The sequence below is a fragment of the Letharia lupina genome (assembly GCF_014066315.1).
Source record: "Letharia lupina isolate WasteWater1 chromosome Unknown contig_15, whole genome shotgun sequence".
NCBI lineage: Eukaryota > Fungi > Ascomycota > Lecanoromycetes > Lecanorales > Parmeliaceae > Letharia > Letharia lupina.
In genome coordinates this window covers 348,418-366,549 of record NW_023502984.1, presented here as the reverse complement: position 1 = coordinate 366,549, position 18,132 = coordinate 348,418, and the positions used below count along the sequence as shown (strand labels likewise).

The window sequence follows — 18,132 nt, the reverse complement described above, 5'->3', positions numbered from 1 at the left end:
TCAACATATTTTGGTTTTAAATGTGCCTACGTGGCAATAGTATTAGGTGGTCTGTGATGCATTGACTCCGATTGATCGCAGAAGAGCTGGCCTCTAACAAGTGCTGCCTTGCTAACGCATAACATATGATCAAGAGCTACCACGGCACTCGGCTTGCCTCCTTCTCATCGCCCTCCAGTTGTTAAGAGCCATTCTCGTACTTCCCCTCCTCGGCCAATACCAGCTCCACGACCACTCGCGCCCCGTCCAATGGATCCTTCGTACCCCTGAAACCGTTGAATGCAGTCTTGCAGTGGCCTGGAATAGCGGCGTAAAAGGCAATAGTAGGCTCTGCCTTCGCGTACTCGACCGTCAAAGCATTGAGAGCCGTCTTGCTGACCGAGTAGGAGATCACCGTAGATGGTGGGAGATTCCGGGTTGATGATAGATGAAGAGAGGCGCGAGCAGAAGAGATGTTGATGATTTGAGCGTCTGGAGAGCTCTCCTTCATGAGAGGTAGGAAGGTGGTCATCATGAGAGCAACGCCAGTAATGTTGGTGCTGAAGGTCTGAGCGTAGCTTTCTTGGATGTTCGAGCGTCTGGCCTTCCGAGGATCGCGATCCCAGCGTTGTTGACCAGAACATCTAGTCGTCCGTACCGCTTCCGAATCTTTCGCTCTGCCGCCTTGATGCTTGCCTCGTTTGCAACATCCAATTCCACGACGTCGATCTCAGCTTGCACGCCCGACTTTCGCAATTCCTGAATGGCCAATTCCCCGTTCGGCGTGCTGCGAGCGGCAAGAAGATAGTGATGGGATGGAGAGCGTGTGGCCAAGGCCTGAAGAATTGAGAAGCCTATGCCTCTGTTCGCTCTCGTGATGAGTATTATTCTTGGCGACATGGTGGGCCTTCATCGAGGTGACCTGTTGGGCTTGGAAGGCGTCAAATGTTTGGAGGATGATATCTGAGTACATGATGAATGTTTTATGGTATGAGGATAATAAATGCTGGTTATTAAGGTCAGCAATTAGGGAATACATGGCTTCTTTATAGATAAGTATTGGAGTAGGGTTCGGACTTTGAGATGGTCCATAAACTCCTCAGATCCGGCCATCGGGGCGGCTTTATCCCCAACATTTACCTTAGCAGCGATATTCGCGATAACCCAAACGCCGATTTTCGGGGAATAGCACCCGAGGTACCTTAAGTCCGCAATGATTCCGTTTGCAGCTAAAGCCATAGAATGATCAAGTTTGCTTGCAGGCTCCATTGTCCTTGTGGCTTCCAAACATTGGGCGCGTCGTAAGTAGTCTACGTAAGACGGTTCCTCCCACCTCAATGTCGAACGGAGAGAGCGTGGATTTGTGGCCTATGGTGAACGCCAGTGCTTCAAGGGTCCACATTTCTTGGCATATTAAACGCTAGTCTTAGCTCGGACTCATCGGCAATGGAATATCAATATCACCGCACAGAAAATACGCGCGACTCTTACTCCAAAGTTGAATTCCCACAGCCTTTGTGAGCACTTCTAACGGACAAGTGACCAATTCTCTCGTCAAACATGGCGGACACAATGTAGGAGCGAACCTGTCCCGTTTTGTCCATATAAATACTAACCTGTGGTAGAAAAGATGCTCCGCTGAAGGCGGTTCAATTGGAGGCATTGGTAGGGGTCTATCAAGTGCGCATGCAGCACCGTTAGCTGATTTTGTAATAGGTGGTCATGAAGATAATAAAACACTGCTCGCAGACTTTCCCTACAACCGCGACCGGTTTTCTGGTCGGCATGGACAAAGCAGCAAATCTCGAAATCACCAACTCTTTCCCCTTCCCAACCGTCGAAGTACCCCCAACAGATGGCCACCACGATAACAATGCGGCCTCAAATCTTGCTGCAGCCGCCCCTAGAGCCAAAGCAAATGCCTCATACCAGAACGAAATGATCAAGAAGCTAAGAGAAGTCAACGTGGATGCCAACAATACCGGCTGGTACACCAGCGCAAATCTGGGCAACTTCGTGAATCTTAACATGATCGAGAACCAACATTTTTATCAGAAGGAGTTGAATGAGCGGACAGTGGCCTTGATCCATGATGTCAGCAGAAGCTCTCAAGGAAGCCTTAGCCTACGAGCGTTTAGGTTATCGCCCTCGTTCATGATCGCCTATAAAGAAGCCAAATTCACCACCGAGAGGTATTGCCAGTTCTTTGTTCTCTATCATCGAGTACGTACTAACGTGTCCGCAACCCCAGCCTCCAAAAATCGAACCTCCGCTATCAAGATATCCTACTCGAACTTCCAGTCCAAATCCACAACTCTCACCTCCTAACCTCTTTCCTACACTCTATGCCTTCCCCGGTTCCCTCTGCAGAAGCGCAAGAGTCTCAGCCGCCCACAATCGCCTCACTCGCGAAAACACCAGATCCTCTTTCACCGAATTTTTCTTCGCTGAATCTTTCCATCGACCCATTCCTCACCCAGACGACCGACCTCCTCCTTGAAAGTATAGAGACGCACCACACCGAACTCAACAATTACCAATACTATCAACGTCAACTTGCACGTGAACAGACCAAAATTACCGCGTGGCAGGCGAAGCGAAAGTCGGAAAATGCGAGCAGGGCGTTGGCAAAGCAGACTCCATTACCGGAGGATGAATGGCAGAGATTGTTCAAGTTACCCCAGGAGCCAGGGAGACTAGATACTTTGTTGAACAGCAGGCAAGTCGAGCAGTATGCGAGGCAGGTAGACGGGTTCGCCGCAGGGGTTACAGGGAAGATGTTTGCTGTTAGGGGCAACCTTCTGCCCGGAGCTGGAGAACCATGAGGCACCAACGAGCTGGGTGAAGTTCTGGAACTACCGGATTCCAAATAGATGCATTCGTAGTACTGTAGCGTTAGAGACAGCGAACCCGGGCTACTAAATTACGTCTGAATGCTGGGAAAGATGGTATCGAGAAGCCTGAAGGGCAGTAAATGATTAACGCTGCGACAAGCCTGACCACATAATGAAATGAGAAGGCTTCACAATATCTCCATCAATGGACTAGAAGCATCAAACCCTGCAAGATGCAAGATGCAGATCGACGCTAAGCTGGAAAAAATCGAGCTCAGAACGAGTAAGCCCGCCGCAAGCCACCGGTCGATTTCAGCTCTCACCACACCACCAACACCCAGCCTCGCTCTCGAATTTCCTTCTATTCCTTCAATCCACTGAAGCTACCTACCTTCGATTTCCCCTCCAAGACATTCTACACACAGAACCTTCCACAATACCGCAAACATGAGTGGACCACCAGCATCTAAGTACAAGGTCGCCGACATTGTACGTATGACTTGCAAGGCCAATTGGAGCCTTCGTAAGGCATAGCACCTATGCTTATCTCATTCTAGTCACTGTCAGCCTTTGGCCGTCGCGAGATTGAGCTCGCCGAAAATGAGATGCCAGGTCTCATGGCCACGCGGATAAAGTACGCAGAAGATCAGCCACTGAAGGGCGCCCGTATCGCAGGATGTCTACACATGAGTAAGCGATACAAGGGAGGAAACATCTGGCAGTGCTGATTGATTGCAGCTATTCAGACCGCTGTTCTCATTGAAACCCTCACATCTCTCGGAGCCGAAGTCACTTGGTCGTACGTTTTCACTTCTTTACTTTGGTGAGTCAAAAAGGCTAAAGTTTGTGGGCTAGATCATGCAACATCTTCTCCACACAAGACCATGCTGCAGCTGCCATCGCTGCTGCAGGTACTCCAGTGTTCGCCTGGAAGGGTGAGACCGAGGAAGAATACAACTGGTGTTTGGAGCAACAGCTCGTAGCCTTCAACGATGGAAAGACCCTCAACTTGATCCTCGATGACGGTGGAGACCTGACAGCGCTGGTACACAACAAGCACCCTGAGATGCTCAAGGACTGCTACGGTGTTTCAGAAGAGACGACCACTGGTGTCCACCACCTGTACCGAATGCTCAAGGGGAAAGGTCTTCTGGTACCCGCTGTCAACGTGAACGACTCCGTTACGAAGTCCAAGTTCGATAACTTGTACGGTTGCAGAGAGTCTCTCATCGATGGTATCAAGCGTGCCACAGATGTCATGGTTGCTGGCAAAGTCGCCGTTGTCGCTGGATTCGGTGACGTCGGCAAAGGATGCGCTCAGGCTTTACACAGCATGGGTGCCCGTGTCATTGTCACCGAGATTGATCCTATCAACGCTCTGCAGGCGGCCGTTTCAGGCTACCAGGTCACTACCATGGAAGACGCTGCACCGGAAGGTCAGATCTTCGTCACTACGACTGGATGCAGAGATATCCTCCTCGGCAAGCACTTCGAGGTCATGAAGAATGATGCCATTGTGTGCAGTGAGTATTGAGCATTCCAAGCTGCAGATTAGGATTGGTGCTAAATTCATACCCAGACATCGGACATTTTGACATCGAGATCGACGTTGCCTGGTTGAAGAAGAATGCCAAATCTGTCCAAAACATCAAGCCCCAAGTCGACCGCTACCTCATGGAAAACGGCCATCACATCATACTCCTCGCCGAGGGCCGCCTTGTGAACCTTGGATGTGCTACCGGTCACTCTTCGTTCGTCATGTCATGCTCCTTCACCAACCAAGTGCTCGCGCAGATTATGTTGTTCAAGGCCGAGGATGAGGCGTTCGGTAAGCGCTACATCGAGTTTGGGAAGACTGGAAAGAAGGAAATCGGGGTCTATGTCCTGCCCAAGATTCTAGATGAGCAAGTCGCTCTGCTGCATCTGGATCACGTCAACGTCAAGCTGTCGAAGCTGTCGGAGACACAAGCTGAATACTTGGGTCTGCCTGCCGAGGGACCCTTCAAGAACGACATGTACGTTCAATTCATCCTTCGAAGGATTCCGATATTTCGTTCGATACATTTACTGACGTCCGTTTTACAGCTACCGCTACTAGATTTGCCCTCAACAGCCATCTACTAATCATTCAACACGATTTACGACGAGATGAACAAACAAAAGCATATGCCCTTCAACGGCTATATCCCCTTTGACTTTAGCGAGCGAGCCATCTCAACAAATGGTTTGAGTCTACCATAAATGGCGTTCGTGATTTGGCATTGTCAACCATTGTCACATAGAGTGCCTGTCAGCATTGACATCCGAGATCAAACTTGATAGATGAAACTGGTGGTCCAAGAATTCCTTTTCAACTGGATGTGATCTGCCATATCCTAATTTCCCCGTTCCTCGTCCCCTCGCTTCAACGAGTCGCAAATTCAAGGATTCTGTAGAGTATTGAGGTTTGCCCCCATCGGTTGCTGTTATTGCTTCCTACTGTTGCGAACCGATTGCCATATCGAGTAGCCCAAGTGACGAAGCCTAGCCATAACTGTATCTTCTGCACCTTCTCCTTCTCCTGGCTTGAGTTTTCGTGTGCCGAATGAAAGATCCTAATCAGACCTGAAAAGAAAGGTCCAATAGACGATCCTGCCCCTCTGACAGCCAACCAACAGCAGAACGTGACCTTTGCAGCTTTGATTTATGAAACGTTCATGGTACCAGTGAAACACTCTCGGATCTAGAACCAACGCCAACAAATCAGCAATCGTCATTGCAATTGCGAGGCAGGCAGTGAAGTGCAACCACGATTTATGATATCAGATCGAGTGTAATGTTCAATTTGTCGACATGCGATCCCCCATAAAAAGGGCCAATCCGAATTGCAGAATTCTTGAGTGCGTTCATCATATGGAATGGAGGAAGGAAGGAAGAAATGAAATGAATCGAAGCTACTTACGGAGCTAGGGTCAAGGAGTCCACTCCGCTTATTTGCGAGCTGATGGCGATAGGCTCGACCGATGTCCGTGTGATCAGAAGGACAGCCGAGAGCGTTGTGGTACCAGGTTCTGAATACTCTCCAACATTTCCGGTCTAATGCCTCTGGCTTTGGCTACCTCCCTACATGCTGTGATTTTGCGGCTTGATTGCCGATCCTTGTCGACGACCTGCCTCTCACGAGAGCTTCCACAGTATGCAGCAGCCCATGCCAGCTATGATCACGACTGTTTTTCACTCCGCCTCCGTTCGAATATGCTCTTGCTGTCATTACGCCCATCATTTCTTTTCCGCAGAAGCCTTCCCCGTAGACTTATCTCCCTGCGCATACTCGATCTTGGTAGCCTCCAGCCTTTTCAAAACGTCCCTCATCTCTTCGTTTGGTATCCTGGGGGAAGTTGAGAACGGCGACTCTTGCTGAGATTGGACCATGTCAATGGCTTCAGCGGTAGATGTGTCGGTTTTGGGGGAGGAGTGTTTAGTAGATAGGCTGGCATGAGCTTCTCGCAGCATCTGAGTGTAGGGTTTTCTGGCCTCGTAGTATTCGTTGACGAGCTCGACGAGGTTGGAGGCCATGACAGGCTGAGATTGCGTTGAATCAAACGTGAGTAGAGTTTGTTGTAGAGCAGTTCGTGAAAGGCCTTTGATAAGGAGACCCTAAATGTGGTTTTAATGGCTGTGTGGACATAGCGCCAACGACAAATGTTCAACCTGCCCCTCGTCCCTAGAATTGCGAATCATCTTTTGGCACCAATCCTCGCAATGGCAGACTCACCAGACATGTCGCCTCTCTCATCCCACGGCTCTAGTGAATTCGGCGACGAGGTCAAAGTCGAGGACCGAGAGCAGAGCACCGATACTCTTCCTTCCCATGATACACACCTCGTTCCACCAGCCAAGAGACGCCGTACTGGCCAGTACTCACATCAGTCAACCCCAGCTCCTCTCCATGAGATCCCAGAAGATCTAGGGGACATCTCATCCGACACCTCAGGAAGCGTACCCGTATCCCCAATGGGCGACAAAGTCATGGGCTTTCCGGAAGATGAGCCATACGCTTCGGTACCCTCGGAGCAGGTCACGACGTGCAAATGGCAGGATTGTCAGGCGGGTGATTTAGGCAATATGGACAACTTGGTGCAGCACTTACATGATGATCATATTGGCAAGAACAAGAAAAAGTATGCGTGTGAGTGGGATGGTTGCAATCGAAACAGTGCTCAGGCCAGTGGGTATGCCCTCAAAGCTCATATGCGGAGTCATACCAAGGAGAAGCCGTTTTACTGCCAATTGCCAGGTATGCTCTACAGGATCACCAAATAGTGCTCTGCTTACCCGGACTAGAATGCGACAAAGCCTTTACACGCTCTGATGCTCTAGCTAAGCATATGAGGACTGTACATGAGACCGAAGCACTACGGCCATCCGATCCAGTACCTAAGAACTACTCGTCAATACCGCCTAAGCCGCAAAGACTAAAACTCATCGTAAACTCAAAACCACGCGACGAAGGTAACGGAGATACTGAGATTGACGACGACGCAACCATCTACAGCAATACAGATGCAGAAAATGAAGGTCTATCTGCAGCACCCTTTGAATACCCAGCAGATGTTCAATTCACTGAAGAAGAATTGGAAATGCCTTCAGAGCGGCTGTTCAAACTCCTACGGCGGCAGATTCATTGGTCCGAGGAGGATGGGTCTGATTTGCAAGACGAAATACGATCACTGGAAGCCAAAAGGAAGCAGGAGTGGATAGCTAAAGAGTTGGTGCTTGCGAACGTTATGGAGGCTGAGATTGCGACGGCACATGACAAAGGGGAGCATCCTGAGACTGTTCAGAAGCTGGCAGAGGATCTGCCGTTGCCTATGCTGCCCATTTTGGGACCTTTGCCGTGGTATCGATATGCTGCAGGTCCACCGGAAATGCCACCAGAGATGAGATCGGCTTGAAGAGCTTCTGTGAGCCTGTTATGCAAGAGGTTGATACCCCAAATTCTCCTCTCCTCGATTATACAGAGCCATGGAAATCAGTCGGTCTTCGAGAGAATTCCACAAGTTCACAGTGAATATCGGAATTTAACCATGCTTCCATGCTCCTATCGTGGCACTTTCTCGGATCTATTTCTTCGCCTAATTCTGATGCCACGTGTAAATTGGGTCAGCAGCGAGGATCCCTCTCACGACTTCTGTGCCATCCTTGGGCTTTCTACCCAGCAGATGCTCCATCAAAGGGTCCACTGTCTTTCCGTCGCCCTTTGCAACCTTGTCATACCACGATAGTCTCTTCTCGAACCACCATTCCGACTTGCCACCTTCGTCATTTTCCGCGCTTTCCCTTGTGTACTTGTCAAACGGCACTTTTTCGACAGCAATCCCTCTGCCGGTGACATAGTTGATTATCTCCACCAAATCTGCCAAAGTGACGGCTTTCGCCCCTGTCAGCAAGACAATCTCTTTTTTGTGGCCACCTCTCATCATCAGATTTGCGGTAGCTTCTGCAAGTTCAGCGCAGGATGCATAACAACGGCACCATCGGCTGGCAGACGCAGGATCTGGGATGAAGGATAGTAATTCAAGAAAAGGGGGAAAGCTTCAGCATATATGCCCTCTCGAACAGACGTGTATGTGATCCCAGATCTAACAACTTTTAGCGGATCATGCTAACAGAAACAATCTCTCAGAGCTCACACACTCTTTCAGCATTGCTTCGCAGACGTAATGCGCTTGTTGCACGTCGATTTTCGAGTCGGAAGAATGGCCTCCCCAAGCGAGCGATGTGTAGAATACCTGTCATCGTCAGCCTAGCTTACAACTACCGCATTAGAGGATCACGAACATGACCAACGCCGGCGGACTTAGCCGCTTCAATCACGTTCCTGTGTTGCTGGTTCCTCGCCTCATTGTCATAGGTGTTTGCAGACACAAACAGCAGCTTCTCAACTCCAGCAAACCCCTTTTCCAGCGAAGCCCGGTCCTGGTAGTCGGCGTGGCGGAACTGGATGCCTGATCTCTCGAACTGCTCTGCAACCTCTGGGCGAGATGAGCTGGCTGCATAGTCTGATTTGGGCGCATGCTTCGCGATCTGTTGGAGGACGCCGCCACCGAGACCGCCGGTTGCGCCTGTGATTAAGTATTTGAGGGTCATTATGACTGGATTATCGGTCTATGAGGGGGCTGTTCGTAATGCAGATGTTTGATTGTCCTTTTTATGCCTCTCCCTTGGGAGGTTCGGCCTCTGAGCCGTTCAGCTTAGAAATCCATCGGAGCGTTGATCATGTAATTACGAGAATACTAGAGGATGCAAGTATAGTCCCGCAGATCAAATGCCAACAAAATGTAAAATTATAGCATCTCTTCAAAATGCTTTCTCTCCAGTTTTATCTCAGCTGCCAAGGCTTAGCGTTCGCTTCACTTGTACGCAACTCCACGCAAGATCAACACCTCCACTACAGCACCATGTAACCATCTCGACCATCGACAAGGATGCTGACACCTTACGAAGTACCACGATGACCAATACCGAGGCGGACTCAGACCCGCAAGACCGAAAGCCGAAGCTTTACCAGAGCAAGCTCACCTCGTCTTTCTTCAGGCCCAAACATGGCTCCGCAGAAGACACTACCACCTCTCCGTATCTCTCCAAACCGGTCCCTGAGGCCTCCAATTCTCAAGCAGACGCAGCAATTCCCGCCCAGCACGAACGCGACTCAGGGAAAATTCCGATTAATCTCCATCCTGAACGACGCTCCAACCTCGCCCGCCCACCGCCTAATCTCAAACCTACTCGCAGCGTTATGCTCGCCCATACAGCAGCTGAGACCAGGGCTCTCCTCCCGAACGTTCTGAAGACAACACCACGGGCTCCTGCAGAAGGCGTCCTCTGCCACCCGGGCAACCTTTTCCGCTTGGACTCTCGCTCTTGCCCGAGACTACCTCAGACCGCTATACGCGTTCTCAATGCCGATAGTATAGATGCTGCGATCGATCTCTCCACACCAACAGTCTCCCAGCTTCCGAAAAAGCCAGTCCTGGTCCTCAATATGGCGAACGCGTATCACAGTGGAGGAGGCTGGCTACGTGGTTCTCTGGCGCAGGAAGAAGCAATGTGCTACCGCTCCAGCCTCTTTTTCACTCTGAAGTACAAGTTCTATCCTATGCCTGAAGCAGGCGGTATCTACAGTCCAACAGTTGTGGTTATCCGCGCGAATAGGAGCTCGGGACATGGATTGATGGATCTGAGCAAGCCAGATGACTTGCCCGTTTTCAGCTGTGTAAGCGTCGCTGCTATCCAGGGGCCTGCGATCGAGAAAGATGCAGGTGGGAACGAGAGGTACAGGCGCGCAGGTGATAGGGAAATTATGAAAGAGAAGATGAGAGTGGTGTTGCGGATTGCGGCAGTCAAAGGGCATAGAGTGTTAGTGCTTGGGGCACTGGGATGTGGTGCTTTTGCGAATCCGAGGGGAGAGGTTGTGGAGTGTTGGAAAGAGGTCTTTTCGGAAAGTGAATTTCAAGGAGGATGGTGGGAGCAGATCGTCTTTGCGGTCATGGAGTCGGGCGGTACTAAAGAAGGAGATGATAATTTTGGCGTCTTTTATAAGGGGCTTGATGGCGTGATGGTCTAATGATTTATGAAGATTTGACGAGCGGATAGCGGGCCTTTTGGTAGGCTTACTGGTCGAGATACCCCGGACAGTTTTGATACAAATACTCTTCACAGTGTTGATGAAGACACCTCAAAGAGTGTTGAAAAAGATATTCTCAAACGTGTTGCCGAAGCTACTCGTAAAAGCATTGATGAAGATTCGTTGACAATTATTGATAAAAATGCAGTGTCAATAATGGCACCCTTTAAAGTGTTGATGATAGTATTCTCAAATGTGTTGAGAGGATAGTGTTGAAAGAGATGGAAGTATCGTTTTAGCTTGGTCATACAAATTCATTTTCACATTCACAAACCCCGTCTCTTCATCATCTTCTCCTTCTTCCTTCTCCGTTCCTCATCATTCCTAAACGGCCACCCTGACACCTTTCCTCTCCCATCACCTCCCCCAAACATCAAACACCACAGTCCGAAACAGCTCAGAATCCCACTCCCTGTCATCCCCAGCGCAAAACAAGCTGATCCAGTAGCCATATAATTCGTATACATGTATATGGTACTCGAGACGTGGAAGGTTGTTGTCAGGAAGATTGTAGGACCGGAGTACGGAGAGGGAGCGTGGGAGTTTTCGGATTCGGCGACAGGGGTGGAAAGGGGAAGGAGGCCGGCGAGCAGGATGGTGAGGAGACCTAGACACAGGAGGGTCATGGAGAGGGTGCGGGAGAGGTATATTTCGAGATCTGAGAGGGGGTTTAGTGGGGGTAATATGGTAGAGGGAGCAGGGGGTGAACCTGTGGGCCTCCTGGCATCGGGCGAAAGCATTGTGACTATCAATTTGGGAGATATGAGGAGAGGAATAGCTTGGAGGGAGAGCCATGCGGCTGTACTGGTGGCGTATGTACCGACGCTGTCCATGATTGCGAGAACTTTGGGAATGAGATGGTGAGGAAGAACGGCGTAAAGCGTGGAACGAGCACCACAGGAGACTTTGATAGAGAGGATGAGGTTTAGCTTTAGGGCTACGCTAAGCAAAGAACCGATCGTTATCTTTACAATCTACGACCTTCGACTTGGAGTCTTAGCGATACTTGACGACTATCTCCAGAGCGATGCTACATTGACGTCGAGCATCTGTACCCAAGAAAGCACCCCAGCTTGCATTCTGGGAATCCCTTCCTTTCGTAGAGTGACTGCCCTGGCTGCTAGAAATACTCTCCATCATTTTGCACTTGGGGGTCTGTGCGCTGAGGGTCTTCCCTACAAAGCCATGGATCCAGCCGCTCCATCTACTTGTTTTCCATTGCTTGATTTGCCGCGAGAAATTCGCGATTAGATCTTGGGGGAATTGTTCTTCCCAGGAGACAGACATCCAGAGAGCATTAGCCAAGATGGCTTGGGTCGTGCGCCAACTGCAGTATGACAGATCTGCCCGTACAAGAAGAAAAAAGACTCTAGTAATTTTTTTGTGATGTCTCTGTCATCCGTGCTTGCAAACAGCTTCAGGTGGGCTTCTAATACTGAGGTATTATGTCCACTCTCAACGGCTTAAAAATTATTAGCATGAAGCCGAGGAAGTCCTCTACGGTACATCCTCTTGGCAATTAATGTACGCTGACTGGGGGGACATGGGCAGCAAGAACCACTAGTTCTTTCAAATGTTGCCAAAGCGATTGCGAAGATTGATCCAAGGGGGGAACGGAAGTGCTACTCACTTGATTACTGGGCCAATATCTCTTTGTTTGGCTGGACCGTTTTCATGACTTTTCTGGCTCGTGAATGTCCTGGCTTGCAAAGTCTCAGATTCTGGGGACCAGGAGACCCAGAGGAAGCACCTGGATTTGTGAGAAGTTGCCTGAAAGACGCTCGATGGATTTAAGCAATCTTGCAGACTAAGACCTTGACGCTTTTTGAGATTCCGGTAATACGAGGAGGAACCCTTTATGAAAACTCCGAATCCAGTGAGGACTTCCTACCTTGGCTCAGAGATACCTTGACCGGACTCTCTAGGTCTACTCCTATAGGTGGCCATATACCAGCGAACAGCGTTCAAGGAACGGAAATAAAATGTATGCAGGGACCGATTACAGTCATACCCTCGGATGAGCCATTCCCATTCTTGACTCTAGATACAGATGTTCGAGAGATGATGCTCCGCGAGATACTCCTCCCAGCGGACAAACAACTTCATCCTTACATCATTTTGACGAGACGACCCAGAACGTGATTCCTCTGTTTCTGACATGCAAGCAAATCTATCATGAAGCAGAGCCTGTCTTGTACAACATCGGCCTATTCTCACTGACTATAGAAAATACAACTCCGCGCTGCTACGCTTCCTTATAGATCGCCTTTCCGAGCCCAAGTTTTCGAAGCCACAGTATCAAAATTTCTCGGAAAGAGCTCGAGCTACTATGTCCGACTCAAGTCTACTTGATTGATACCACCGATTGTTTGCGAACCTTGGCCTTGACTTTGTACAACAATACCAAAGCCTGTCATGCGTTGACTGGTTTCAATCCGGCATGCTTTCCATGGGATAGACTAGACGAGGGTTCCAATTCTCATACACCACCTTACGCGACCTGTTGTCTAGGTATTCTCGACGCGCCCCGCTAGCTCTGGATTCTTGGCGGAGCAACTGCGCTATGTGCGATTCATAGCCTCACACGGAAGAAGCAGCATTTTGCCTTTGTGACAAGACTCAGGGTGTGGGTGCGCATAAAAAGTTTCGCGGCTATCGTCCAAACATCGTCCAAACACGCACTTGTGCTTGCCGAAACACTGACAAATTTCAATCCTCCGAGGTAACGGTCTAGCTACCGCTCCATCAAAATATAAAAGTCGATCGAAGAACCATGCGTTCCGTGGGGTCTCAAGTCTCCAGTCTTGGTGGAGCTGTATTTCAATTGTATCTCCTTGATAGAACCCAAAGTCCGCCCATTTCCCACGATCATTCCTTGCCAAATATTTTGTTCGTTTCTTTTGCGACTTCTATAAACTTTGTTGCCTATCTGTTCATGGTAGAGGCATATTCGAGGGGTCCATCATGTTTTCCCGTGTAGCGTCAACAGCGATCTTTTTACTTCTGCCTTGCTCTATGGCACTACCGTCTATTTCTAGCTTGTCCAAAACACCAAAAACCAATCTTGGGAAGCGTTTGATACCCGTAAGACCAACTTCTGTTCGTTCGCCGTCTATGCGCTGACGTTTTTTTTAGGTGCTCGAATGCAATCCACGAGCTCAGATTCCCAATTATCCTGACCCCACCCCACCGGCTGAAGGCGATCCAGCGAAAGCCTTTCTCGCGCAGGTTGCTACGTTCAGATCAATGACCTCGCTATGCGGCCAATACCCAGGAGGAATGGGGTATTACTGCCCTCCCGCGGGTGGTGCATTGCTCGTCCAAAGGCCTGCGTCACAACTTTACGAGTTTTTGGGCCCACCTGACTCGCAATACCTCAAAGATGCATGTCTGGCCCACTGCTATTGTACACAGATCGCTCCAGGCGACCCCGATCCTTCTTCGTCAAACCCGGCGTCGGCACAATGTCTTGCTGATGTAGGTGAATCTGATTCCGATGACGAAGTCGACGCAGGGGGTTGTATGGACACGTATCACGACCCTGAAGCTGATGATGGCATTGACTGCGACGAAACCGGATACTTCTATGGACATCCTCTTAGCGCGGACTGTGAACTTGCTCAAGATGGCATTGGGGATGGTTTCGAGAGCATGACAGATAGCTGCGAATTTTTAGGAATTGGCGCTCAATCAGTGTACAACGGTTATGAAATTGCGCAGACACCTTACAACTGGACGAGTGGTAAGTAAGGCCGCTCGGGCCGTGCGTTTTAGCCAGCTGACACGCGTAGGAACATGTTACATTCAAGTCAGCATGCTGGACGGAGGAAATTACTATGCTTCCTCCAATATCGAGAATTGGGATTACATCTGGGGCCGGGCAGATGCCATCCGCCAAAAGTGCGTAGCTCGACTCGGCGTTGGCGGCTCAGCAAAGGCTGGTAAGAGAATGCATCATTCCAATAAACTTCGGCGACAGCCTGCTCACTCATCATAGGCGATGTGTCCGAAGGGATGGGCATACCCCAGAGCATCGGCATCTTCGTCTCCGGCGTCAATTCGAAAACGAAACAGATGCTCGACATGAAATTCGCCTGCATTACAGACGCCGACGGCAACTACTCTTGCGACGACGACTCAGCTCCTGCAGCCAAAAAGCAGAAGACTTCACCGCCGTCCTCCCCCGACAGCGCTGTTGCGCCTCCAGCCGGTAACAGACTCGGCAGTGGCGCGCAATCGGGATCCTGCGTCTCTCACACGGATTGCGATTACAACAACGGCTACACATGCGCCGCAACCAAAACGGCGGCGGACGACTTCCCAGTCGATTCCACTTGGGGCACATATACTTGCAAATTGGCTTCCAACGTGGCTTCCAACGCCATCGCGGCGGCCGCCGCATACGTGGCGCTTGGCAGCACCTGTCGCGGCCGCTGTGTCCTGGACACGAACGGCACGCTCGACGTCCTCGCCAACACCACGTCCGCCGGGCCTGAACCGGACTCCGTGATGCCTCCCATGCTGGTGGGTCCGTGTAATTGCACGTACGTCTCGGCGGCCTGCGTACTGTCTACGACGGGTATGGTGTATGAGGATCCGAGTGCGAAGATCGATACGGTCGTTGGAGCGCCGAATGGGACGGTGTGCTGTGATGCGACGACGGGGTTGTGGAGGAGTAGTACGGTGGTGAGAGATACCCCGGCCGCGAACCCGCTTTGTCCTGCGGCTGCGGCTGCGGCTGCGGCGGCGGGCGCTGGGGCAGTGCAGGTGGGGGCTAGTAATAGTGGGAGGGGGAGTGGGAGTGGGAGTGGAAGCGTTCCTGGCAGTAGTGGTGTCCGGGGCGGGAGTGTTGTTGTGTGAGGGGAAGAGATGACGGGAAAGTGTGTGTAATTGAGGATCTAAGGGAGGCTGAATGAGTATAAGCTGGGCTTCATACCATTATTCGATGCATTTAGCGGATACTCAGTGGCGCTTTTCATGAGAAGATGTATATTCGAATTCATTTATCGAACGCTTTGAGCATCACTGGCAGCTTCAGCTTGTTGCACGTTGGTGTCGTTAGATGTAGATAATCGAAAACAAACGCAAGATGCGGAAGCACTACGCCACCCCATTCTCCCCCTGCGTCTGCTTCCATTGGTGCGCCATCTGCAGCAGCTTCGACATCTTCGCCGCCGACTCGTCGTCTGCAGGGAAAACATAATCCATATACTCTTCGAAGCTGTCGTCGTCGAGCTTTCTCCTCTTCTTGACTTTGCGCGGCATTTGCTTGTCGACTTTTTCGATGTCTGAGGGTGCGCCGTGTGTGCCTTCGAAGGATTTCCAGGCGGTTAAGAGGGCGACGCGCTGGAGGATGTTAGCGGAAGTTTTCGGATCAAGGAATGCTATTGAGGGAGGGGAAGATGCGTTAGAAAGAGACATACCTCTTCTTTGAGCTCCTTTTCTCTCATGCTCTTGTACGCTCGCTCAAAGACCTCGCGAGCGCGTTGCTTAGCTTCTTCGCTGATTGGCCGGTCCTCCTGTTCTTCATCTTCCTCCTCGCCTTCTTCAGGTACGTTGATTTCGAAATGCGCGTAGCTAATCCAGACTTTGACGTGGTCTGTCTTGTCCAATAGTCGCTCATACAGCCTTCTCGTCCTGCCATACTCCCCTTCTTCCTCTTCAAAGTCAATATACGCTTTCCAAAGCAGCTCCGGCATGTCCAAGACAGGCTGGTCGACTGCAAGCTCGAAGAGACCACGCGTGCGGTCCAAGTCGTCCAGACCCCTTTCTAGCTCAGCAAATTTGATCCAGGCTTGACAATTGGCAGGGTTCCACGCAATGTACTTTTCATAAAGAGTCCGGCACCTGACGAACTCAAAGAGCTTCAGTTCAAGCTCGACGTATCCCTTGAACAGTTTGTCCTTGGGACACTGGCCTATAGCGTTGCCCATAGTCTTCCTTGCGGCTTGTAACTGCATTTGTCTGACCTCGAATTGCGCTTTCATGATCCAGATCTTGGCGAATGTGAATTTCTTGTGTGGTATTAGCTTTAGACACTCTGAGTATATTTGGCGAGCTCGCTCGATATCTCCATTGTCCATTTCCTCGTACAAAGCGTAGAACACCCACAAGTATATGTACCTTCGCCAATGTCGCTTCTCTTGCGTTGGTGGGATTTGTGCAATCGCTCTTTCGTAGACCTCTCGCACTCGCTCTGGGTCCTGTGACATCTCCTCTAACCTGGCGAAGTCGAACCAGACGTCGTAATTCTTGGGGTTCTCTTTGATCTGCTCCTCATATTGGACCCGTCGTTTGGAGAGTATGACATCTTCTACGCCTTCTCGATCACCAAATTGCTTCTCGAAGGTTGTATATGACTTGTGCAACGTCATGGCCTTTGACCTTGGCAGCCGGTCCAGGGCATATTTGTAGATTGCTCTGGCGCGCTCATATTCCTTAAGCTTTGCCTCGTAGCGAGCGTAGGCAATGAACAGCCGTTCATCCATGAAATGGTCTCCTAGCGTCTCGATAGCCATGCCGAACACTTCGCGGACGAGATCGCTCGTTCCATTCTCCTCCTCAAACCTTGCCCATTTGATCCAATTCCGGGGCTCTGGATGGACCACGGTAAAGCGCTCGAAAATAGCTCGTGCCCTAGAAAACTCATTGTATCTCTTCTCGAGCTTGATATACGCTGACCATGCGGCCTCATCTGGTTCCCATGACATCCACCGCTCGAAGACTTGTCGAGTGCCCGCCACGTTTCCCAGAGTCTCCTCCATGTACACATATTTGTACCACAGCTTATCCACTCGCGGCAGGATTGTCACAGCTCGGTCTAGTATGTTCCGCGCATGGTTGATGTTCCTTGTCTTCATCTCCGCCTCGACATAGCGGATCCATAGTATGACCGAGGTGGAATCCACATCCAAAGCCCGCTCAAAAATCGACCTTGCTCTGCGGAACTCCTTCTGCTCAAGTTCCCACTGTGCGTATCGCATCCAGTTGTTCATGTTTATCCTATTCCTTCGCACATAATCCTCGAACTCCTTCCGTTTCCTACCTTGGAATTCATGAAGCTCTTCGAGATCTGCGAATCGCTGCGTAGGCGCCTGTAGTCCTGGCTCTTGTCTGTCGACGGCCTCACGGAGCAGCTGTTCTGCGCTAATTTGCTGAGGAGCTTGGAAGATGTCAGCACGTACGCCTTCAACACTCTCAGGCGGGACGTACCTGGGGCCTTGTTCTTGACCCTGGGAGGGCCGCGTGAAGCCTCCATTTTCGTGGATCGAGCTCTATTCTCTGAATTACACACTGCCTATGAGCAAAGGCACTTGGTCGTAAACCTAACTTCTGCGGCACTAGACTCGAAGCCGCGTGACGGTATACACATGTATATCGTGGAGTCAGTCAGGCTATAGAGTTTGACACGGGCTGTATGTAATTTAAATCACTAGCGCGCTACCAATAACGACGTGCCGATGCTCTTCACCAAGCAAGTCTTCAACACCCAATGAATTTGATGGAGGCCACATTTAGGAGTGTGATAACATATAACATCTGGTGACCTCATCTCTGCTGAACCCATCCTCAGGTCCGATAGCATGGGTTCCATTTGTATTGAGCTCCGCCTGCGGCCATTTGACGCATGAAACCCAGAAACTTCTCGCCTTT

General features: G+C 50.4%; 10 protein-coding genes across 10 annotated transcripts; 5 read left to right on the top strand and 5 right to left on the bottom strand.

The window, feature by feature from the left end:
• Nucleotides 1–181: 181 nt before the first annotated feature.
• HO133_002572 (uncharacterized protein) lies at nucleotides 182–879 on the bottom strand (the record flags this gene model as incomplete). The annotated part of the gene is given in 2 exon segments (XM_037293498.1): nucleotides 182–623; nucleotides 638–879. 2 exon segments carry the CDS (start codon nucleotides 877–879, stop codon nucleotides 182–184), a joined length of 684 nt encoding a protein of 227 aa, XP_037150327.1.
• A 660-nt stretch (nucleotides 880–1,539) lies between these two features.
• Nucleotides 1,540–2,804, top strand: HO133_002571 (uncharacterized protein; the record flags this gene model as incomplete). The annotated part of the gene is made up of 4 exons (XM_037293497.1): nucleotides 1,540–1,553; nucleotides 1,605–1,644; nucleotides 1,696–2,171; nucleotides 2,231–2,804. The coding sequence occupies 4 exons, from the start codon at nucleotides 1,540–1,542 to the stop codon at nucleotides 2,802–2,804; spliced, it is 1,104 nt and encodes a 367-aa protein (XP_037150326.1).
• A 456-nt stretch (nucleotides 2,805–3,260) lies between these two features.
• Nucleotides 3,261–4,911, top strand: HO133_002570 (uncharacterized protein; the record flags this gene model as incomplete). The annotated part of the gene is made up of 6 exons (XM_037293496.1): nucleotides 3,261–3,302; nucleotides 3,371–3,503; nucleotides 3,552–3,612; nucleotides 3,669–4,336; nucleotides 4,393–4,828; nucleotides 4,899–4,911. The coding sequence occupies 6 exons, from the start codon at nucleotides 3,261–3,263 to the stop codon at nucleotides 4,909–4,911; spliced, it is 1,353 nt and encodes a 450-aa protein (XP_037150325.1).
• Nucleotides 4,912–6,071: 1,160 nt separating this feature from the next.
• Nucleotides 6,072–6,533, bottom strand: HO133_002569 (uncharacterized protein; the record flags this gene model as incomplete). The annotated part of the gene is made up of 2 exons (XM_037293495.1): nucleotides 6,072–6,449; nucleotides 6,504–6,533. 2 exons carry the CDS (start codon nucleotides 6,531–6,533, stop codon nucleotides 6,072–6,074), a joined length of 408 nt encoding a protein of 135 aa, XP_037150324.1.
• Nucleotides 6,534–6,554: 21 nt separating this feature from the next.
• On the top strand, nucleotides 6,555–7,747 carry HO133_002568 (uncharacterized protein; the record flags this gene model as incomplete). Its single annotated transcript, XM_037293494.1, has 2 exons — nucleotides 6,555–7,089; nucleotides 7,137–7,747. The coding sequence occupies 2 exons, from the start codon at nucleotides 6,555–6,557 to the stop codon at nucleotides 7,745–7,747; spliced, it is 1,146 nt and encodes a 381-aa protein (XP_037150323.1).
• A 180-nt stretch (nucleotides 7,748–7,927) lies between these two features.
• Nucleotides 7,928–8,942, bottom strand: HO133_002567 (uncharacterized protein; the record flags this gene model as incomplete). The annotated part of the gene is made up of 4 exons (XM_037293493.1): nucleotides 7,928–8,292; nucleotides 8,328–8,434; nucleotides 8,490–8,584; nucleotides 8,634–8,942. The coding sequence occupies 4 exons, from the start codon at nucleotides 8,940–8,942 to the stop codon at nucleotides 7,928–7,930; spliced, it is 876 nt and encodes a 291-aa protein (XP_037150322.1).
• Nucleotides 8,943–9,306: 364 nt separating this feature from the next.
• On the top strand, nucleotides 9,307–10,419 carry HO133_002566 (uncharacterized protein; the record flags this gene model as incomplete). The annotated part of the gene is made up of 1 exon (XM_037293492.1): nucleotides 9,307–10,419. One exon carries the CDS (start codon nucleotides 9,307–9,309, stop codon nucleotides 10,417–10,419), a length of 1,113 nt encoding a protein of 370 aa, XP_037150321.1.
• Nucleotides 10,420–10,745: 326 nt separating this feature from the next.
• Nucleotides 10,746–11,312, bottom strand: HO133_002565 (uncharacterized protein; the record flags this gene model as incomplete). Its single annotated transcript, XM_037293491.1, has 2 exons — nucleotides 10,746–11,137; nucleotides 11,189–11,312. The coding sequence occupies 2 exons, from the start codon at nucleotides 11,310–11,312 to the stop codon at nucleotides 10,746–10,748; spliced, it is 516 nt and encodes a 171-aa protein (XP_037150320.1).
• A 2,182-nt stretch (nucleotides 11,313–13,494) lies between these two features.
• Nucleotides 13,495–15,339, top strand: HO133_002564 (uncharacterized protein; the record flags this gene model as incomplete). The annotated part of the gene is made up of 4 exons (XM_037293490.1): nucleotides 13,495–13,563; nucleotides 13,615–14,221; nucleotides 14,271–14,420; nucleotides 14,477–15,339. 4 exons carry the CDS (start codon nucleotides 13,495–13,497, stop codon nucleotides 15,337–15,339), a joined length of 1,689 nt encoding a protein of 562 aa, XP_037150319.1.
• Nucleotides 15,340–15,579: 240 nt separating this feature from the next.
• Nucleotides 15,580–17,737, bottom strand: HO133_002563 (uncharacterized protein; the record flags this gene model as incomplete). The annotated part of the gene is made up of 3 exons (XM_037293489.1): nucleotides 15,580–15,825; nucleotides 15,903–17,641; nucleotides 17,692–17,737. 3 exons carry the CDS (start codon nucleotides 17,735–17,737, stop codon nucleotides 15,580–15,582), a joined length of 2,031 nt encoding a protein of 676 aa, XP_037150318.1.
• Nucleotides 17,738–18,132: the final 395 nt, after the last annotated feature.